General features: G+C 47.4%; 1 protein-coding gene across 3 annotated transcripts in view; it reads left to right on the forward strand.

Annotated features, from left to right (window-relative positions):
• Positions 1-3,843: 3,843 nt before the first annotated feature.
• LRRC1 (leucine rich repeat containing 1) overlaps positions 3,844-15,167 on the forward strand; it is a 130,757-nt gene continuing 119,433 nt past the window's right edge. For all 3 annotated transcript variants that reach the window (XM_008144759.3, XM_028144106.2, XM_054721666.1), the window contains exon 1: positions 3,844-4,230. In XM_008144759.3, the coding sequence (XP_008142981.1) occupies positions 4,072-4,230 (159 nt within the window). In that variant the 5' untranslated portion in view covers positions 3,844-4,071. The remainder of the gene's footprint in view (positions 4,231-15,167) is intronic.

Genomic DNA, 15,167 nt, shown 5'->3' on the forward strand with positions numbered 1-15,167 from the left:
CATACCAGTGAGGGCTACTCATTCATCTTTTGAAAACTATTTGGATTATTTCCAGTTTTTGACTATTATTCACAAAATTGCTATCAACATTTGTAGACAAGCCTTTGTATAAAGATGTTTTCATTCTGTGTGTGTGTAAATACGTAGGAATAGATGACTAGACCATTAGGGTAGGTTTATGCTTATAAGAAACTTCCCAATTGTTTTCTGAAAGTGGTTTTAACATTTTACATTCTCACTAGCAATGCATGAGTTCCAGTTGCTCTATATCTTCAGTAACACATGAAACTGTCAATCTTTTTCTAGTCATTCAAGTGGATAGGTGGTGGTGTCTCACTTTAAAATTCAGAGGCTCAAATCTCTGAATCCCCATTCTGTCCCTGTCTTACTAGCTATCACTTTGGACTTCCATTTTTTTAAAAAATTAATGACAATCATATTAAAATATTAATAAGAGAAAAATATTACTTTAGCATTTATCATTCTCCTAACCTCAGAGTGTAAGCTTCATGAGGGCAAGACCTACCTGGGTCTTTGTACCTAGCACAATGCATGATCCGGTGTGCACATTTACTAGTTATCTGTTGCTATGTAATAAAGTACCTCACATCTTAGCAGCTTAAAATAATAAGCATTCATTGTTTCGCACAATTTCTAAGTGCTAGGAATCCAGGAACAGCCTAGTTTAGTAGTCCTGGGTCAGGGTCTATCATGAGGTTGCAGTTAAGCCACTGGCTGGTGCTACAGTCATTTGAAGGCTTGACTAGGGCTGAAGGATTGACATCTAAGATCACTCACTCACAAGGCTATTTGGCAAGAGGTCTCAGTTCCTGATGGCTGTTGTCAGTAGTCCTCAATTCCCTGCCATGCGAACCCCTCCAATGGGCTGCTCAAAACAGGTTTCCCCAAAGTGAGTGATCCCAGAGACACAAAGATAGGAGTTGATTACACAGACCAATCAGGAGATGGGAATGGTTGGGGTGCACCCAAAAGGTTGGCTAACACAGTGCATAGTGAATATTTATTGATTGAACTAATGTGGCCCGACACTCTGCCAAGCATTTTACTTACATCACCTCATTCAATCCTGATAACAATTCATGGACCATTGTCTTCATTTGAGATTGATGAAACTCAGGCTCATAAAAGTTAAGAAACCTGTCCATTCCTACAAAGCTATTAGGTGGCAGAGCCGAAGTTCAAAGCCAGACCTCTCTAGCCCCAAAGGCTGTGAAAAATGATTCACACTGAAAATGACTGAATTGCACTACTCCAAATAAATAATTTAGATGGTCTTTTAAATTTTATTTATATTGCATATACAATTCATTTGTATATGGGAAAGAAACTAGAAATTATATCAACAGGGAAACCCTAACATCCTGCAGGAGGATAAAAAATTGGTTTCCTATTCTCCAGCTGACAAAGTGTTTTTCATTTTTTCTCTTACCAGACTAATGTTTCAAATTATTTTGAAAAAAAATATTTTTATTGATTTCAGAGAGCAAGGAAGAGGGAGAGAGAGATAGAAAAATCAGTGATGAGAGAGAATCAATGACTGGCTGCCTTCTGCACACCCCCTACTGGGGATTGAGCCCACAACCCAGGCATGTGCCCTTGACCAGAATTCAACCTGGGACCCTTCAGTCTGCAGGCGGATGCTCTATCCACTGAGCCAAACCGGCTAGGGCTGTTTCAAATTCTTGGCAGGTGCTTGGAAACAAGGGAAGTCAAGAATTCTGCCACTGACTTTCCATAGAGTCAACACAGGTTTGCTGTCATATAGTGTGCATACGGCAGGTGGTAGCTGCAGGGATCTACAAAGCAAGTGAAACTGTTCCTGTCCGGGTGGGGAGCGGGGAGGGGGGCTTCACAATCTCTTTGGGATTTAGGTGAAAACACAAGGAAGTGTAAATTTCCTGGAGAGGCACACAGGGAATGCTTAGTGAGGTCTGAATTTTTAAGAAGACCAGCCACATCTTTAAAACACATTTGGCATTTATTAGAATAACTAGTGTGATCATTTCTGGAAGTTAGTAGAATATTACGATGAGGGAGCCTGGCTTCCTCCCTCCCTCCCTTCCTTCCTTCCTTTTTAAAGCATTTGGAAAATTTGCAAAGACAGTGGCTTGCTTACCATGGCAGACGCAGACTCTCAGTGAGGAACCACAGCTTTCCCCTAAAGGTGGCACAGAATGGGCTTCTGGAATGCAAGAACAAGGAAGAAAAGTAGCTAAGGTTCAAAGTCCAGATAGCCTTTCCAGAGAATGAGGAATCACACAAAGACAAACAAAAGAGAGTGGGGAGGGGGTAGGGCAAGGACTTTAGGGACTGTTTAGGTTTAAAGAGTTAAGGTGATACTGCTGGGGTAGGAATGCCTTCCTAGCAGAGTTGAAATGAAGAGCTCCCCTCCCACCCACCCAGGGGAAACTGTCCCGTGCACAGGTGGGACTAAGAGGAGAGTCTGTGAAGCCACCCATGCCCTGCAAAAACTTGTTTCAGACCAACAGTTACTTGGGCCACTGAGCATGCTCAACTTTCAGACTTCTGCAGAAGTGCAGATTCTGTGGCTCTAGATTTTATCTTTAGTAGCTGGAGGCGGGGGAGTGAGGGTGGCAGGGGCCACAGGTGGAATCTGTGTTTGAGTACACTCCAAGGGGAAAGTGTGAGGACTAGGGGGCAGCTGGGAGGGGAGTCAGACATCTATCAATGTGATGGGCTTTGACCTGGTGGGCAACCCTCTAGGAAGGAGCCAGTGCGGTGATTCCCAGATAGTGAGTGCGATACAAAGAGTTATAGGAGCAGAGGGGCAATTCAGGGTTCTGGCCCTTGTCCTTGGCTTTGAATCCGGGTCAAAAGAATAGTCATTACTGTCTGTGTCGTCCGGGGTGCTCCCAGCTACTCCTTCTTGAGCTGCAAATTACCTGTTGCAAGGGATTGGGTGTCGGTGCAGACAACAGGAGCCAGGAGGATGGTCCCCAGGCAGTCCCCGCGCGACCTGTACCACCTCCCCCGCTTGTCCCTCTACACCAGTCCAGACCAGTCGCCAGGGGCCAAACATCTGGCCAGGCAGAACAGGCTCAGAAACTCACCGTGGCCAGCTCACTTTGACATTTGGGCTCCTGATGGGGTGCACCCACACCTATGAGAATCTCGCGGATTCTCCCTCCCATGCCTTTGGTGGCACGGGGATTTCCTTTTACTGTGTCTACGAACAATGATTACTGAAGATGTGCTCCCAGGTTACACAGCCTGCAGGCGGTGCCCGCGGGCCAGAAGGCAGGGCAAGGGCCCTGGTTCCGCGCAGGACTCGCACGCTGGGGCTTCTGTGGACAGCGAGCGCACACGTGGCCAAGAAAGCAGCAGTCAGGGCGGCGGAGACCCCTCACCACCGCGCCGCACCCCGGGCTCGGGGCGGCCGCCGCACACACAGTGCGCTTCGGGGCGGTCCTGCCTGACCCCGGAAGAGAAAGTTGTTTTGGGGAAGGGGAGCGCTCGGGGAGAGGAGAGCGACTTAAGTAAAACTAAAAATCAAAGTTGTCCTGCTCCGCTCGGGCTGCCTCTCCCCCGCCTCATCTTTGCACTAGTCTCCTGTGCAGCCTGGCTTCCTCAGGGGGCTCGATGCTCCCCAAGTCCGGGTCCAAGTAGGGGGGACCTTGAGCGCTTGGTCCGCAGGTCCCACGACCCTCCCCGGATCCGGTCGCCGGGAAAACCCGGCGCGGAGCATCCCCGGGCGGGGAAACGCCCTGGGCGCGCGCCCACTGGCGCGCATGCTCCGTCGCGCGGAGGCGGCGAGTAGGAAGCTCTGCGCGGCGGCGGCGGCGGCGGCGGCGGCGGCGAGACTGGAGGGTGGGAGGGGACGCACCGGCTGGCGGGCGGGGGCGCTGGGACGAGCTGTGGCTCCCGCCCCAGGTTCCTGGGAGCGTTTCAGGCCGCGAAGGTCCGCGCGAGGAGCCTGCGAGCACGGGAGCCAACGAGCGCGGAGAGGGCAGCGGGCGGAGCGGAGCCGCCGGGCGGAGCGGGCTCAGAAGCCCGGGTGTCCGCGGCTCGGGACCCGGCGGCGGGGCGGCGATGTTCCACTGCATCCCCCTGTGGCGGTGCAACCGTCATGTGGAGACCATCGACAAGCGCCACTGCTCGCTGGTCTACGTCCCCGAGGAGATCTACCGCTACGCCCGCAGCCTGGAGGAGCTCTTGCTGGACGCCAACCAGCTCCGCGAGCTGCCCGAGGTGAGTGTCCGGCCTCACCTGAGCGCCGCCCCGGGGAGCGCGGCCGAGCGGGGCCAGCCTCGCCGCCTCCTACCTCCTCTTGTCCCCTCCGCTCTCCACCTGCCCCCTTTCCCACCCTCGGACCCGGCCGGCAGGTCCCTCAGGAACTCCCTCTACCTGCATTCACCTGCTTCTTGTTCCGTGTACCCCCCCCCCCCCCCCCGCCAGCCCCCACCAAAGTTTCCTTCCATTTTATACAGAGCGACTTGATGCCCTCCTCGTCCCTAGAGCTTGTGCGGTTTGGGGAAACAGTCTGATGAGTTTAGATACACGTCTAGGCACTAACGAACACCTGGCACTTTTGCCGGGGCAGGTGAGGGGCCAGGTGGCTCGGGCTGTTTCCTGCTGGAAGGACCGAGCGCGGCGTCCCGCTCTCCGGGCCAGGACCCTCGCCCCGCATCTCCCCGCCCACTGGCCGGGGAGTGCCTCCCCCTTGGCGAGGGCAGGTCCTGGAGAAGGTGGGCAGCGCGCTTGTGAGCCTCTTTATCTCGGCATCTGGCGAGGAATGTGCTCGGGCCTTATCGTCCTGTATCGTGCTTGGAAGAGCTGTAGCTCGGCTGGCCTACCTTAACCCCAGGAGCGGCCCTGAGGTGTAGGGGTGGGGGTGGGGGGGCCGGAGGAGAGCTGCGCCGGGGGTTGCTGCGGGCAGGTGCCCAGGTGCTCGCCTCTGGGACCTGCCTGCGTGGACCTGTTGTGTGGAAGCAGCCGCGGCGAGCGAGCGTCTGCAGAGCCTCAGCCCGGAGCTCCAGCCTCGCAGCAGCCGCGCTCAGCCAGCCCTCAGCCTCCTGACTTCTGCCCTAGCAGTGATGCGTTACCGCTGCAGAGTTGCTTACATAAATTCACCAGTATGCTGAACTTGTCAGGGGACACATGCTGATTGTGCTTTAATGGGGGATCAGGACTGCCAACTTTTAACCTTCGAGCTCGCCGCAGGAACTTAGCTTTGAGTAACCCTTCAGGAGGAAGGTATCCCAAATCCAGGGATGTGCAATGCAGGAAGTCAGAGTGCCATAATTCAAAGGTGTGCAGGAAGTAGGAAGGCACCTGGGAGTCCGGAGAGCACCCGAAGGCCCGAGCGTTGGAACGCTGATAACTTGCTTGGCCTTTAGTTACCACAGAGCCAAGACCTTGTCACAGACACAACTCACTAGTCAGATCTTCTTGGCTTGTTAGAACGACCCGATATGGTCTCCAGCGCTGACAGCGTGTTTTAAAAAGCAGAACTGTGGTGTGTTTTTTCCTCAATATTTCAAGTGTTATTCTTCTTGGATTAATTTTCCTTGGTTGGCGTAGAATTGATTGGAAGCTTTGCGCTGTGTAATCGCAGGGATTATCCTCGCTAGGATCTTTGCAAAGCCCCCCCCCAAGCTTTATTTAGCTTAGAAGCCGAAGAGCCATCCAGTTCCCTCAGGCATTTATTATTTTGCAGGCTCTTTCAAACACAGGCTTTTGTCTGGCCTTTAGCTTTCTTAAATTTGACTTAAAAGTCGTTAGCTCACTTACTGCCTTAAGTTGTAATAAGTTTTAAGTGTGGCATCGCCAGAAATATAGAAGATGTAATTTAATACTTTTCACGGGCTTCAGAATGAAGTTATGAAAGATTGAGTGAAAAGCTGTTCAGCTAGAAATGTTCCAGTGCTCTTTGTGGTGTTTTTGTTTGTTCGTTTTCTTTTGCAAAACTGGGAAATTTCCTTGGACTAGATTGGCTTTTCATTCCCTTCTGCAAAGGTTGTGGGTTTTCCTGTAATGTTGGGGATTTCAGCTTGGTATGGGAATTATGGGTTTTGGAAATGTCAGGTATTTCTACTGATCCTAAATGGAAACTTCTGAGAAACTCAAAATACAGTCTGATAGAACTCTGTAAAAACAGTATATAAACATGCTTTTCAAAGGCTGAAGGTGGTCTTGCTTATGGGTAATTCTCTCTTACAGCTCTTAAATTAGTTTTATAGTTTTTAGGTGGTGTAAAATCTATTTCTCCTTGACTTACTGTACGTCTGGGTGCCTGGGGTGTACAAGCCAGATACTCTCATTCCGAATTCAAGTCTTTCCTTGGGCCATCTGATCTTTCACCTCTGAGACCTGGATGACTCATTAGCAGGGCTCACTGCTGTCCCTGCCCTCTTCCCCAACCTCTGTCTCCTTACCTGCCACATCACCAGTGGGCCTCTCTTTCTGACAGACCTCCAAGGTCCTTGTGGTGGTGGCCACACTGGCTGCATGCTCTCTCTGTAATTTGTTTGAAAGCACAGCCAAAGGGGAATCCTGCACCCCCTACCTCAGCAGCAGAGATACACACACACTCTCCAGACTTCAGCTTAATGCAAAGCATCTCCTCTCCACTGAAAGGCCTGCCACCCCTGGTTTGCTCCTCCAAACCCCTCATTTTACAAATTGAGACTCAGAATTGAAGTGACTTTTTCAGGTTTATCTAGCTGTTTAGATACAGAGTCGCTGGTCATCCTCCTGTACATGTGTCCACCAACTATATCAGCCTCGCAGGAATCTGGCCTCACACCCATCAGACTTTCATTTATTTAGCCCCTCCTGCTTTACTCATGTCACTAAACCTGGGCCTCAGTCAAACATTTATTGACCCTTCGTTATCTGCTAGTGGCTGGGAACACAGAGATTAATGGAGATATGGTTCCTATGAACTGTTCACAGCTCTGTGGGGAGGCAGATGTGGTAACTGTGGGGTGGAGCAGGCACCACAGTTATCAAACTTGATGGTTACTGATCTAATGGAACCTTTGCTGAACCTGCACCAGCCATCCTCAGCAGTGGTCCCCCCTCGGGATCAGAAGACTCTTCTGTAGGGAAGGTTGAGAACGCTCATCTTTGGCCTGGCCCCGGTTGGAAGATGGTCTCACCTTTCCCATCCACCTACTCCTCGCCACCTCCCCCAGCTTGATCCATTTGGGATGTGTATTAACAGAGATAGACTTGAACCTCCTTGAGGTGTCCACGTGTTTTTGCTCACCCTTGTGAGCACAGAGCCCAGCACCCAGGACGTACTGCTTAATAAACAGCTGTCCATCTGCTGGATGAATGTGGCTGAGTCTGATACAAATTTTCCTCCTCTTCTTCTTTCTCTTCCCTTAAACATATCACCACTCCAGCATCTATGCTTTTCTGGTATACTCAGAAAATATTCAAGTTGGAAGCGGCTTCAGAAGTTAAGATCGTGTGGTAGTGACATTGTTTTGTCTTCCTCTAGACCCCTCTGTACTTCCTTCGTGTGTTTGACATTATCATTCCCCCTGCTCAGTGTGCAGTGATTCTCGAATACCTTCAAATATGTGTGTTTTACTGTCATCTCTCTAGCACCAGTACATGTACCTAGTCCAGTGGTCGGCAAACTCATTACTCAACAGAGCCAGATATCAACAGTACAACCATTGAAATTTCTTTTGAGAGCCGAAAACCGACTTCTGCGCATGGGCCACGAAGTTTCAGTCGCACTGTATGTGCGCGCCCGCACGTGGTATTTTGTGGAAGAGCCACACTCAAAGGGGCCAAAGAGCTGCATGTGGCTCGCAAGCCGCAGTTTGCCGACCACTGACCTAGTCTAATAGGCAGCAGAATTTTGAGTGAATGCTTTCAAGCCTTTATAGCATAAAAACTGGTTTCATCTTGGCGCCTCCTTTTAGAGTTCAGCTAGAGTTCTTTCCATGGTTGCCAGATGACATTATTTCAAACACCTGCCCCTTCCCATCTCCTTTCTCATATCCTGCTTTATTTTTTCCTAGCCCTTAGAACACTTATCATAACCTAACTTGAGACTGCACATACTTGCTTACTTTTTCTTTGTCTATCTCCCCAGCTAGAACATAAGCTCCATGAGGGCAGGGATGTAAGTTCGTGACTGGACATAGGATAGTATCTGTGGTACATAATGGGTACTCACATGTTTGTTGCATGAATGAGTCCATATGTGTTGTCATGGGTAGGCTTCCCTTATTTCTTAGCCATTGTAATTCCCCTTCTACAGCCTGATTTCTACTGTACACCAGCCTAATGAAATTAGTAATGACAAAATGTTAGTCAGAATTCAGTGGTCTTGTCTTGCCAGTCTTTGTTCTGTATCTCTTCTGAGCTGGAGACATTTAAAAAATATGTTTTTATTGATTTTTCAGAGAGAGAGAGAGAGAGGAAGGGAGAGGGATAGAGAGAGAAACATTGATGTGAAAGAAACATCATTCGGCTGCCTCCTGCATGCCCCCTACTGGGAATCGAGCCTGCAACCCAGGGCATGTGCCCTGACTAGGAATCGAACCAGTGACTTCTTGGTTCATGGGTCCACGCTCAACCACTGAGCCACACAGGAGACTTTTGATCTTCTTATATTTTTGAAATACTTTTTATGAATCTGACTTGAACAACTCCAGCTGTGATCTGTTAAGAGCATATCTATCCCCACTTGGAATTGTCCCCTTTGTCTTAAATCCACCATACCTTGTCTCCTGACCTGCCTTCTTTTCCCACCGGTTTCATTTTTAAAGGATGGGACCGCCATTCTTCCTGTCCCTACAAGTTCATGGACTTACCTTCTCTCCTTTCATCTCGTCACTAAGTCCTGTCATTTTTCTCTTCAAAATGCCGTCTTTTCTCTCCGGTTCCACATGGTTGCTTTTCCCTGGATTCCTGCTGTCCATTGCTGGTCCCCCTCTGCCGAGGCTCTTAGGGCTTGTGGTGAGGAGCAGAGAGCAGGGTGCTGCCACCCGTCCATATGCAGCTCCACCACTTGGACGCTTTCTTCAAGCCTTGGTTTCCTCAGGTGTGAGAGCAGTGCCCACTTTATAGGATCTTCTGGGGTTTAAGAGAGAATGCATGCAAAGACTCAGAGTTAGGTCTCAGATGTCTAAGATCTTTCTGGATACTGTGGCAAGACACTTTTATTATAAGACTTTTTTTCTTAAACTGGAGGTTTAAAACTTTTTTTTTTTCTGGGAGTTTGTAAGTTACTCTTTAAAACCAGAATTAAATTTTAAATTGTCTTTTAAGTAATAATTTTAAAGATCATAGATTCTGTAATATCTATATCACTACAAATGAGTAGCACCCTCAGGTTTTAGTGCCTATGTTTGAGTGAGCATTCCTTTGATTGTCTGTAGCAAAAGGGGAAAGAACAGATGTGGACTTGCTGCAGAAGTCACGTGTTTGGGTCTGATGGTGGCTGGAAGTCACATGAGCAAGGGTTTCATAGCAGTCATTAGAGAAGAGTGATGGCTAGCTGAGGGGGCCCGGGCCCATGGTGGTGCAGGCATGCGGAATTGCAAGGAACGTGCTCCGAGGTGTTGTTGTATTTAATACACTGTGAGCAGCCAAGCGTGTCTGTAAAATTGCATCACCGTCATCTGTCATGTTAAATTAATGTTGAGTCATCTTTTATTGATTTTTACCAGATTTTTAAATTGCTTCATCTTATAGTTTTATAAGAGCTGAGCATAGGGAGGACATATCTCGTTTTATATTTGGTCATACTTAAATAACGTTGTAATAAAAATAATTTAAGGCAAAGCTTAGGCGGAAGGGAGTCCAAGAGAGTACTTTGTGTTCATAGTGGCGATCCACACATTTCTCAAGTTAGGGGAACAGCTCTCATTTCTCAGGTATACTGTTGTTGTTACACTGTTTAGCACTTAATTGTTTTCTGGTTCTTTTATGTGTTGGTACAACCTCCCTTTTTCTTCTCCTCCACTCCTGCCCCCTTCCATCTCCTTCCCCCTACACTTTACAGGTGAAGAAACAGACTTAGAGAAGTTGTAAACTTAGAGTCTCTTTAATTAAGAAACATTTAATGAGTATCTGCTACATATGAATAATAATTGTAATAGCCATCACTTGTTGAGATTTTACTGAGCTTCAAACATTGTATTAAATACTCTACATAAATTATTTCCCTTAAACTGAATAACAACTCACGTTAGCCATTATAATTTCACTTTTGCAAATGCAGAAACTGAGACTTATTTAAGAAAGTTACTCAAGAGGCTTATTTAAGAAAATTGGTCAAGTATAGCATAGGAAATATAGTCAATACTATTGTAATAACTACGTATGATGCCAGTTGGGTACTGGAAATATCAGGGGGAACACTTTGTAAAGTATATGATTGTCTAACCATGATGCTGTACACCTGAAATGAATACAAAATAATATTGAATGTAAACTGTAAGTAAGAAAAAAGAAAGAAAAAGAAACTTGGTCCAGGTCAGTTCTGGAGTGAGCATTTGATTCCAGCTCCACATTCATGACCTGGGAGCCCACCTGGGAGCAAGGAGGCATGCCATTGTGACTCCAGTGACAGCTCTGAGGTGTCTCACATTCTCCTGGGAGCTGGGGGAAGGCTTTAGATGTGTCATTCACACTAGACTGAAAAGAGGGAAAAAGCATGTCGTTGTTGCCGAAATCCATCCTTTCCAGGTGGCTAGAATGAGGGGTGTCTGTGTGTTTGGGCATTTTGCTCAGGAGGTGAGCCCTGTTCTGTAGGCAGAGTTGGCCCATGATGGAGTGTAGGCAGAGGGGCAGTACAGTTAGATCTCTGTTTTAGAAACGTAGTTCTGGGCACAGTGAGGTGTGGAGTCAGGGAGACCTGTCAGGAGCCTGCTGCGGTGGTCCAGCCATCGGAAAGGAAAAGGCACCTGGGAGAGGAACAGAGGGGATGGTTTGGTCCGAGATGTTCACATGGGGAGTTCTCTGGTCCAGTGCTCTTTCTGCTGTGCCACCTTCCATGCGAGGCACCTCATCACTCCTTGGGGGACATTTACCACTTTTTTGTGGACGTGTTTTTCTTGATTATGGGGTGTGTCTACATTCAGAGTGTGAATTGCTAGCTAAGACATGACAAGTTTTCTAAGTACGGTGGGGGTTGCAGGGGGAGATGGACAGCCAGATGTGCTATGGATGGGAAAGTTTATTTTTGATTTCCGATAATGTGTCATGAAGTTTATAAAAATGCAAGCCTGTGGGTTCTCTTTTTCTGAGTAACATGATTGTGTACTGTGTATGTACTGTATCATAAACTTTAGTTTATCAGCTTCTGCTGATGCTTTAAAAGACTAACACTTGGAGCCGAAACCGGTTTGGCTCAATGGATAGAGCGTCGGTCTGCGGACTGAAAGGTCCCAGGTTCGATTCCGGTCCAAGGGCATGTACATTGGCTGCGGGCACATCCCTGGTAGGGGGTGTGCAGGAGGCAGCTGGTCGATGATTCTCTCTCATCGATGTTTCTAGCTTTCTATCCCTCTCCCTTCCTCTCTGTAAAAAATCAATAAAATATATTTAAAAAAAATAAAAAAGACTAACACTTGGAGCATTTTTGTTATTCTAGAGTAACTTGGAAGACAGCTTGTTGCTGGCATGTCTTTTAAAATAAATAGCTCAATAGTTTTACTTTGAGAAAAAGTGAAACTATTCACTTAGTAAAACTTTTCTAGAGTTGACAGAGTCGAGTCATGCTGGTAAACTAGCAAAATGAGCCTGCCTCCACAGTTCCCCTCCCTTCTTCCCAGGGCTTCCAGTGAGAAGGGCAACTCAACCCCTCCCCTCAACCTTCCAGCGCATTGTCCTCACTGGCAGAATTTGCAGTTTCTGTACTATGATAAGTAGGTACCGTACTTGGGATTTCCTTAAAAAGGACCTTTTACTACAGACTTGAAATGTTACAGGTAAAGTATAGCTGATATTTACGCCATAGGGTCAGAAATAGCAATGTAAACATTTCTTAGCCATGACGACAAAAATCCCAACCATGATCTTGGCCGTGCCGTGGAATAGAAGCAATGGGCTCTCTTGGTGAGAGCCTTGTATGCCCTCCAGGCTTCTCTCTGCTCAGGGAAAGTTTGCTTATTTTAGGACTCTACCCGGAACTCAACGCTAGAAATGCTTGTCCTTTACTTCATGTGATAGTTATGAGGGATGATGAGTAATGCATAGAAGAAACTCCTGGATGTCCATTTACTTTCGCTTGGGTGTTATTTAGTGGACAGGAATGGTAATTACTGTTGCATGTGGTATTTTAGAAATCTAATGGTGTGTGTGTGTGTGTGTAATGTAAAATACTTTATCTCCTAGAGGTAAGATGTAGAATATTTAAAACAATATTTATCATCATTATTTTGAAGAATTTTCTTATCTAGGCTGTAACTTCTAGATTACAGAGAAATGGACTCAATTGGAAGAACTTTGGCAGTTCTGTTTCCAAAAGGAATGGATTTGTCATTTGGTGGGGGGAAGGAGGTGTCACACCAAACTGTTTCCTGGGCCCTGTCTCCCCTGACCACTCTCGTCACCTTTCTTTCCACAGTCCACACCCACTTCTGGGGAAAAGGTCATCGGGAGGGGCTGCCAGCTGACTTGAGGTGGAAATTAGGAGCTCAAGTCCAGCGAACAGTTGTGAAGGCCAGAGAGTAGTTTCTGAATGTCCGAGGGTGTGACCTGGGCTCTGGCTGCTTGACCCGATTTGGAAGGTTCTTGACTTGATTGAGGAGATGCTGAGACCCCTGAGGCTCATGCTTGTTAGTGCAGCCGGCCTGTCTCTGGACCCTCTGGACCGTGACATCGTCACATCGCCTTGTGTTTTTACTCTGTTGGATGCTTAAAAGAATTCAAAGAATTTTTAAAAAGTGACATTTTCTCTGGTTGAGGAGAGTTTAGCGTCATGGAATTCCTAATGTATCCAATATGGGTCTGCTGTGGAGTGGGCTCTCTGGGGTGCATCAGGAAAGCAGGACTCTTTTTCAGATGGGCTGGGAAGGGGAGGGCAGGCACTGCAGGCAGGGAGCTTTGAGGCGATACAATGTTGTGTTGTGTTAGGGAGCAGGCACCCTCACTGTGGGTTGACTTGGTTCTATTTCTGGAGCAGAAGGGTAGGACAGTGTGCAGGATGTGGGGGGACATGACGCTTGGGCATTAATTAACTTGGTGTGATGACAGCGTGGATCAGCTCCTCTCTCTGTCCCTTCTATGGAAGTGTCGGTTCAGGCCCGAGACTTTTGCTTAAAGAGAAAGCATGTATAATGGTTAGGAGATTGACCCCTCAGTTGTGACACCTTTGACAAGTAGTAACTCAGCCTCACTGTGCCTCAGTTTGCTCATCTGTAAAAAGAAGGTAATAATAGTCCCTACCCAATAAAGATGTATGAAGATTAAATGGGTTAATATGTGTAAATGCTGGGAACAGTGTCCGTTATATAGAGAGTACCCATTAAAATTTCATCATTGTTGTGAGCATTTTGACTGTTTTGTGGTAGAGGCCCAAGCTCCTTCATTCTTGTCTCTTTCAAACCCTTTCTCAACACTTGATCAGAGTGATCTTTCTAAAACACAAATGTGCTGGTGTGACTTCCTGCTTCTGACACCTGCAGGATACAACCTGCCAGCATTTGTGTCCTCTCTCCTTTCCACCTTATCTCCCATCTCTTTCCAACCTGAACCTTGTGTTTCTGCAACAATTAGCTGCCCTTAGTTACTGGCATACCGTTTCATGCTTCTGAGTCTTCGTTTTTCTTCCTCTGTCTATTGTCAGCTACTCTTTCTTCACTTCTTTGCCTGGCTCATTGTTCTCGATCCCATGGGACCCAGCTTAGGTGACATCATTCCTCTGGGAAGTCTTCCCTCTCCTCCTCTCTGGTCTCTGGGGGACACTTGTGTCACTACTCTGACCTCTTTGTAATTATCTCTGTCCCCCATCAAAGCGAGTTCCTTAAAGCTTCGCACCTTTTCTTCTTTGCATTCCTGCTGCCTAACAGAGTGGTTGGCACAGAGCAGACATTTAGTATGTGTTTGAGCAGCATGCTTGGGGAAGTTTTCAGCCCTGTTGGGGAGTGGATTTAAAAATGCGTTTGAGCCAGACCTATCAGTGAGAGCTTGAAGATAACTCCAGAAGAGCTGCCTTGCTGCAGTCCTTGCTTGTGTGGGTGGCATCATGCTGGAGTGAAGTCGACCCCAGTGTCTTGTCCTTGTTCTGTCCAACACTAGCATTGTGACCTGGGGCAAATCACATAATCTCTCGAGTCTCAGTTTCCTTAGCTGAGTGATGATGGGATGGTGTCAGTGACATTCAAGGTCCCTTTGAATTCTGATCTCTTTGGATGCTGATATTATGGGATTTTTATGATTCAGTGCCACAACACTAACCTTAGGAGACTGTCCCTTGTGCACGTGCTCTGTGAGGTTGCTGGGTGAGGGTTAGTAGAACCACAAGTCTAGGCTTAATCATTATAATCAAGGATTAGATAATAAGGAGAAACTGTTCCAAATAATTAACCTCCTGTGGTCAGTTGTTGATTCCTAGAGCCAATTAAGGGAAAAAGATCAGCAGATTTTCTTTGGTTAACACACACACTCACACACACACACACACACACACACACACACACACTCACACACACACACACACACACACACACCCTTTGAACACTGAATTATTCCCCCTGTGTCTGTTGCATTTTTCCAGCCTTCAGAAGTGAGGTTAAATGAGCACTTGGCTAGGACTTGTCTCCTTATTAAATGAACTCAAACAAATCAGAGGTGATTGCTTGAAATTATCACTGGGCCGAGAGACTGTATTTTGGGAAACTTGGTTTCGGGACCGATGATAAGAATCCCTGTGGGTTAATGGCAGACTAAGGTGGCTTCTCAAGGAGTACATTAGGATCAGAGGGCACACATTTCTCTTCTCCTGCTGAATACTTGGCTTCCTGACTCGATGTTGGTGCCAGGCTTCCTGAATGGGGCCTGGGGATAGGTCTCCTTCCTCATTCCCTGTCCTTACATTCCCATGTGTATGAGTGCTGGCTGGGCTTTAGGAATAGTTCTGTCTAGCAAGGCAGATATCTTGCCTTGTCCTTCTGGGGTTTGGTGGGGCTCACCTACAGGGCTTGGCCACCCTG

Source organism: Eptesicus fuscus, chromosome 10 (genome assembly GCF_027574615.1).
Source record: "Eptesicus fuscus isolate TK198812 chromosome 10, DD_ASM_mEF_20220401, whole genome shotgun sequence".
Lineage (NCBI taxonomy): Eukaryota > Metazoa > Chordata > Mammalia > Chiroptera > Vespertilionidae > Eptesicus > Eptesicus fuscus.